The sequence below is a fragment of the Otolemur garnettii genome, unplaced genomic scaffold, assembly GCF_000181295.1.
Source record: "Otolemur garnettii isolate 467f Iridium unplaced genomic scaffold, OtoGar3 scaffold00004, whole genome shotgun sequence".
In the NCBI taxonomy this organism is placed as follows: domain Eukaryota; kingdom Metazoa; phylum Chordata; class Mammalia; order Primates; family Galagidae; genus Otolemur; species Otolemur garnettii.
The window spans coordinates 27029647-27037650 of record NW_003852399.1 but is presented as its reverse complement, the minus strand read 5'-3'; the positions used below and the strand labels follow the sequence as shown (position 1 = coordinate 27037650).

The following is an 8004-nucleotide window of genomic DNA, read 5'->3' as shown; positions in this document are numbered from 1 at the left end:
CCCGGGCTGAGGATTCGAACCCGCCACCATAGGTGTATGTGGCTGGCGCCTTAGCTGCTTGAGCCACAGGCGCCAAGCCATTTCAAACTAGTCTTAAAGCATTGTTCACAAGATACTTTATGTTTTCACAAATTAATTCCTTAGGTAAATTCAGAACCTTATGATCAAAGATTAAGTCTCCTGCTGAGTATTTCCACACCTCTCCATACTTTCCAAATTATTTTCCTTATTCTTGTTTATGCTTATTTTGTTTATATATCGTCCCTGCTAAACTGAACTCCATGAGAATCAGCTTTGTGTATGCATTTTGGCTATTGTTGTTTCAGCACCTAGTAAAGTGCCTGGCACCATAGTGGGTACTCAATCCATGTGTCTAAATTTCACAGAGTGATACATGCTATGAAAATATTATAACCATACAATGTGATAAGAGTAACTGGGAAATTTCCTTAGATTGGCGCTCAGGAAGGGGCCTCTTCTAATATCTGAATGCCCAAAACAAGCTGTCATTCAAATACACTATAGTTGTTTCTGCCAAGGGTGTAAAAAGAGCAAAGATCCACAAGTAGGAACAAGTTCATTTAAGGATCATGCCTAGCTAGAAGTAATAGAGATGAGTTTGGGGGGAGAGAAGGGCTAAAGTGTGAATGGTCTTGTTGGTCAAAGGAAGTTTGAATTTTATTATAATTATATTAGAAAGTCATTAGATTGCGTTCCCCTTAGGAAAAAAAAATACTCACCTAAGTGGTTTTAAACTTGTAACTAAAATATAATTTTTAAAGTTAAAAATTAAATAGGATTCTAATTATTTTTATGACCGACACTAATCTAAAAATAAGAGGACTCTCTAGGAATAGATTTATGTAACAATTTTCTAGATAGCATACTTTTTTAATGAATATTTGTGAATATTACTGTTTTCATACTTAGGAGTAATCACTGGAAGGGACTACAACAGTTGATTACCTTAAGTCTTACAAATCTTCTGCTCTGTATCTCTCATCTGAAGTTCAGCTATAACACCATGCCAAGAAAGTCTTTATGTTTCATAAGACTTGTTCTGTGTCTACAGAACATCTAGCATTTTTTATTATTTCATTATGGTAGAATATTTATAAAGCCTTTGTACTACTTTTTCTATATTTAGTCTTTTATAATATGCAATTTTTGAAATACAGTTTTTAAACTCATCTAATATTTCCCACAAAGACAGACCAAAACATATGGCAGAAGGGCAGAAGAACCTTGTTATAAGTATCCTGAGCCCGAGAATGATGACCACAGGATGCCTGTTTTCTTGCTTAATAACAATTTTGGAGAACTTTTCTTTGTTTAAAATCGTCCTGTAAAGCTTAATAGAAGAGTTTTTCTTAACATATACAATCATTTTCCTGTTATTTGCCTAGAACTTTATGATAGTCAGTAGTTTGTTATTTTCAACAAGTGTGGATTTCTGTAGGAGTAATCCTCTATATTTTATGATAAATACAAATAATTGTACCTTTTCTTTGTTTATATGGACCATGTAGATTATTGATATATTAGAGTACATCAGAGAAATATTTCTTCCACAGCTCTCTTAATCCCATGTGTATGCTGTAAGTAATCTGTTTCCTCTAGGCTTAATTTAAAATCTTTTCTTCATCATGGGTGATGAACTATTTCACAAAGATATGTCTAATTGTAGATTTCATTGTATTTATCTACATGAGGATTCATAATGCTTTCTGAATCAGTGGATTCTTATATTTCATCAATTCTGGAAAAATTCTCAGCCATTATCTCTTTAATATTTTCCCTTTTCCTTTCCGTTTTCTCGTTTTGGAATGTTAATTAAATATTTTGGACTCATTTGTCCATGTTTTAATTTTTCTACTAAACTTTTTAAAAATGTACTTTAGTGTATTCTGATGTTTTTTCAAATCTACATTCTAGTTTTATATTTCTTAAATTATAATTAAAATGCAATTTATCCCTCCTATTATGTGTTAATTATAGTAAGTATATTTTTAATTCTGAAAATTCTATTTGGTTGTTTTCAAACCCTTTTTGCCTTTTTTTTTTTTTTTTTTTTTTTTGTAGAGACAGAGTTTCACTTGATTGCCCTCGGTAGAGTGCCGTGGCATCACACAGCCCACAGCAACCTCCAGCTCCTGGGCCCAGGAGATTCTCTTGCCTCAGCCTTCCGAGTAGCTGGAACTACAGGCATCCTCCACAATGCCCGACTACCTTTTTTCCTTTTTTGATAATACTTTCTTTTTTCTCCTGTTTTATTTTGTTGTTGTTGTTTGTTTGTTCGTTTTTGAGGCAGAATCTCACTATGTTGCCCTCAGTAGAGCGCTGTGCTGTTACAGCTCATAGCAGCCTCAGACTCTTGGGCTTAAGCAATTCTCTTGCCTAGCCTCCCAAGTAGCTGGGACTACAGGTACCCGCCACAATGCCCGGCTGTTTTTTGGTTGCAGTTGTCATTGTTCAGCAGGCCCAGGCTGGTACCCTACTCACTGAGCTATGGGCACTGCCTTTTCTCCTGTTTTTTAATTCCATCACATATATCTTTGATGATTTTAAACAAATGTATTTTACTGTTCACATGTGGTAATTCTATTATCAAAAGTTCTTGATAATGCACTGAAAATGAAGTCTAATTCTCCTATAGCAAATAAAAAAAAAAGGAGGGTTATATAAAACAATTTATAATTAGGAGATTATCTGCAGTGTTCTTTGTCCTCGGAAATTCTTTTTGTCATTGAGGGTTTTTCTAAATATGTTTTCCATCTGTTTCTCACAAATAACCCAAGGTTATCAAAGTTGGGATGCTACTTCTATGTAAATAACTCAGACTAGGTATTCCTAGGCCACATGGGTAATACAAGTTACAGCCACAACACACAGAGGAGATTTTCAATTATTTTTAGCTTTCTAGGGAGATCTCTCTTTTTTTTTTTTTTAGTAAGTTCTCTTGCCAAGACAGGTAAACTTCCTTGTTCTTGCCTGTTTCTGATGGGTGTTGATGTTTATCTGGACCTTGAAAGACCCCAAATCTAGCTACACAATTCATTTAAGAATCCTTGCCTTTTCTCAATATAGCTATTAAAAACTATTTCCTTAATTTATTTAAAATGCTACAACCCTGAGGTCATTAACAACCTCAGTTAATACTTTGGATTTTAGTTTCTACTTTTTAATTTTGAATCATAGAATATTATCTAGTAAAATATTGGCAGAATTTAATTCTTATTGTACTTATTTCTTCAGCATTTCTTTTCTTTCTTTTGAATTCATCCTTGAAAATATTTGAATCTTGGCTCGTTGCCCTTAGCACAGTGGTCATGGCACCCACCACATTCACCTAGGCTGGTGGGTTCAAACCTGGTCTGGGCCAGCTAAACAACAGTGACAACTGCAACAAAAAATAGCCAGGTGTTGTGACAGGTGCCTGTAGCCCCAGCTACTTGGGAGGCTGAAACAAGAGAATTGCTTAAGTCCAAGAGTTTGAGGTTGCTATGAGGGTGGCATAGGAAGACTGCCTCAAAAAAAAGAAGAGAAAAAGAAAATATTTCAATCTATAAAAACTCCTAATGATTTTTAAAAAATGTTTACTATTACCTCAAATACTTACCAGTGGTATCACAAAGAAAAGTTAGTCCTGTATACCAGAAAAAATATACCATATTTTGCTGTGTGTACTCTACTCCCGTGTATAATGCAGACCCATATTTTTGGCCCAGAATTCAGGAAACAGATCTTACATTTTAATTCTTTAATTCAAACTTTTATTTGTTTATATTTAAGTATATTTTTGTGTGTTATAAAGGAATTTGGCATTTAATTTTTAACATAATAGGTGTAAGGAATTTTATGTAATAATTACAAAATACATGAATAGATACAAGGTACAGAAAAATTTTGGCAACAAATAGTACTATCCACGTATAATATGTATCTTTATTTTTCCTTGAAAAATTTAGGCAAAAAATTATGTATTATTCATAGCAAAATACAGTAGTTTTATAGGACTAAGGACTTAAGTTTTCTTTTTACTTCTGTAGTCATAATCTTTCATATTTTTGTATTACTGGTTTATTTCATCATATAATGAGTGAAAATATATAATATGGACAAGGTCTTTTTTTTCCCCATCAGTACTTAGTTAATGTTTGCATGTTTGCTCTTATTTGATTCCCTGCCATCCTTTCCATTTTAAGGTATTTTTAATGATGTATCATGTATTTTAACACTCCCCTGTGAGAGCACATCAGATGTTACATTGTTTCTCACATGGTGATTTTATGGAATTATATAGCTATAATTATGGTGTCTCTCAGGATGTCAACCTTTCCTCTATATTCACAGACTTTAATACTTCCTGTTGCTTTCTACTCACCAGATCTCTTAATTCTTTAAAATTGACTTTTTTGAAATTCAATACTTATGTGTCATAGTACCAGATGATCCAATTTGCTTTTCTGGCAAACACTATACAAAGCTTTTCCAATTGCAAGTTTAACAAAAGGTATTATTAGTCTCCAGACTACTTTGATAAAAAAAAAAGGTTGTAGAAAGACTTCAATTTTAAGTAGGGTTTTTCATGACTTAATCTATGCCAATTCTCTCATTTCAACTTTATCACTTTATAACACAAGGAAATAATAAGGATACTTTTATAAGGAATATTTAATTAATGTTTTAAAGGAAAGATTGAGGTATGGTTTGCTAGCAAAACATGTAAGTATATTTATTGTTTTATCAAATGAAAGCTAAAACTATAGATGGTAGACTTGAAGATCTGTACCAGCACAGCTTTGATTTCTCAATAATGTTTTCCAGTTTCATCCTTTGCCATGTGTTAAGTACTTCCTTTGAAATTATTAGCAGTTTTGAATGTCAAGTAAAAATATTTGGCTAAATAATTGGTCAAAGGTGAGAATTTATGAAGAAGAATTAAAACTGTGGCAAAAGCTTTTTGGTGTCAACTTGCCCTTCAGATCCAATTCTGGAAACTTTGTTCACTTTGAATGGCCTTAACTGACTCCTTGAACTTCATTTCCATATTAGTAATGTGGCATTAGTAATGTTCTTTAATTCTAATACAGGGTTCTTTTGAGAAGACATGCAATATCAGATATAAAACCCATTGAACTGACTGTAAAGGCAGTAATAATTCATGAATTCACATGATTCTTAGAGGAAAAATAGTTCAAAGATTCAGAGGATATACTTGTGAACATGAGATTGGAAAGATGGTAGTTATGAAATTAGGGGTCAGAAATACTAGAAATAGGAAGTTAAAAATTACTTTAAATATGCCAAGATTAGTGATGGCAACAAAAGAGGTATGAAACTATTCCTAAGAACAAAAAGAATTAAAAACAGAAAAAGTATTAAGTTGAAAGTTCCTGAGATGATATCAATATGAAATTGCTTAATTACACCTGAATTTCTCACTATATTTTGATCTTTCATAAATCTTATGGAACTGAAGTTAAGAAACTGTAACTATAAAATATACAAATAGGTAATCTCAAAATAATAATGTACTTTTGTTATAACTTATGCACAAAGACTTAATACAAATTTAAAGAAAATTATCCTTGAAAAAATGTAATGGCTATTAATTTTTTTCACTTTATCTTTTAGCATACGACGGCATCAAGAAAGAAGAGCAATTTTGACCCCCATTTTGACAGACTTTTCTGTTCGAATAACTGGAGCACCTGCCATCATTTTCACCAAAATAATTTCTCCTGAAAATTTGCATACGGAGGTTAGGACATAATTTAGATTTTTATTTTTGTCTACATAATAGAATAGCTCCACTTTGTATGTCAGGGACTTTCACAGTTTTAGTTCACAGAGCATCAGATTAGCTCATTAATAATAGTAGTTACTAGGTGGCGCCTGTAGCTCAAAGGAGTAGGGCGCCGGCCCCATATACTGGAAGTGGCGGGTTCAAACCCAGCCCCAGCCAAAAACTGCAAAAAAAAAAAAGAAAAAGAAAAAAGTAACAGTAGTTACTGTCATAGCCAATATTTATGAGTATTTTCTAGTACTTCAGTTATGCTTTCTGTATAATAATTTATTTAATCCTCATAGTAATACCATTAGATACCCATACTATTCCTATTGTATAGATGAGAAAACCAGGGCATAAAGGCGCTGACCAATTTGCCCAAGTTTTCACAAATAGTAAGTAGCAGACAAGGTATGAAACCAACTCCAGCCTCTGCATTCCTAACTCCTACAACTCCTGTGTAGTGAAAATAACAATAATACTGACAGGTACTACAGAGTTCTCACATAGATTACCATACAAAGTGAGTTCTACATGGATTACCTGATTTAATCTTCACTATCCTTATGACTGGGGTCAAAAGAGATTAAGGAATTTGATCAATGTTAATTAGTGGATTCATGTTTCAGTTCTGATCATTATGTGGTGCCTCCATGTGTAGAATAGAAATGTAGTACTGTTGTGATTCACCATGGCTTAAAAATTCTTCATAGAAATTTTTTATATTGAACATGTTATAAACTTCTTGCTTATTCACAGAATTGTAGCCAGTTGTTAAGAAAAGCTCAGAAAAAGTAGGTATAGATTAGTATATTAATTCAAGATGATAAAATTTTATATTCCTGCTCTGAATTTTTCAAAACAATATTTCTATCTATAATATCTAATTTGATGTTTACAATAACCTATGGGAAAGTTAGGTTAGGGGAAGTTTCTTATATATCCGCAAAAAGAATATAAAGATAATCTAATATCTTGTAGATTACTTACTTAGTAATATAAGCAGTTTATAACATATGAAACCCTTATACAGTGCCCTTTTTTCATACTAATGGTGCTATGAAAATATTAAGAGTCACTCACTGGAATCACAGTTTAGAATTGATCCTATTTTCTGTGTGGATTTAACTCACAGAAATGGAATATCATAGTCATTTTGAATTAAGAGTTTGTTTTCCTGAAAATATCTTTACATAAATTACCAAATATTTATCATGAAAATCAGAAATGAACGTAAGAATCTATCAAAGTGTTAATATGATGCTGTCCTTTTAAATTAGTGCATCTTCCAATTTGAAAACAATATTAAGAAGTTTCCATTCTCTTAGAGTCATGAAGCTGGAGATCAGAAAACCTAGTTCTAGGCCAAGTTCTGGTTTATACAGGATGTCATCTTAAGCCATTCACTTAAATTCTTTGTTCCATCAGTTTGTTTATACATAACCTTAGTTGCCTAATAGAGCGTGTCCCTAGATACCTTCTATATTGTCTTAAGGTTTAAATTGATCAATAGAAATAATAATTATAAGAGAAATCTGAAAAGCTAATATCCTATCAAAATGGAAATTGTTCTTATTTTTATAGTTAATACTGCTTATTTATGTAGTTAATACAGCTAATGCTACTTGATTCTACCAGTCTTCACAGAATATATCCTACTGGTAGAACTAAGGTATTTTTAGGACAGATTTTTATCCTTTGAGTAACGTTATAGTGACTATTTAAACAAACAAACAAACAAAAAGAACTTCTGAATTGGTATACTTTTTTCCCTTTTCATCATTACTTAATGGATAAAATGAGAATTATAACTATAATGAGTGAATACTGGTAATTTGTGGAGAAAACAGTTATTTAACAAAACAAAAAGGATAATTATTTGAGACAGGATGTTCTTTGTAGCTTTACTAAAAGCTGCTATAAGCTGTCTATTTTGTATTTGGACCAGTCATAGTCTCCTTAAATCCATTCCACTGGATGACACTAAAAAGGAGAAGGTCTGTTGGACATTTGCAAGCATTTGAACATTATCCACATGTACTTCATGACAAGAGGCAGTACTTCTACTTAAGAGAAGCTTCTGGATAGGTTTTTGTTGTTGTTGTTGTTTTGTTTTTCTTTGAATGGTTTTCCAATGATAAATGTTCAAGTGACACAGTTATGAAGAACAGCATTAGTTCATTAGTGGACATCTACCTAATGCTGCCAAGATT

At 32.4% G+C, this 8004-nt stretch overlaps 1 protein-coding gene across 3 annotated transcripts in view; it reads left to right on the top strand.

The window, feature by feature from the left end:
* Positions 1 to 8004, top strand: part of VPS13B (vacuolar protein sorting 13 homolog B) — a 777819-nt gene that overhangs the window by 493488 nt on the left and 276327 nt on the right. For all 3 annotated transcript variants that reach the window (XM_023517476.1, XM_023517471.1, XM_023517472.1), the window contains exon 32: positions 5638 to 5764. In XM_023517476.1, coding sequence (XP_023373244.1) covers positions 5638 to 5764 — 127 coding nt within the window. The remainder of the gene's footprint in view (positions 1 to 5637; positions 5765 to 8004) is intronic.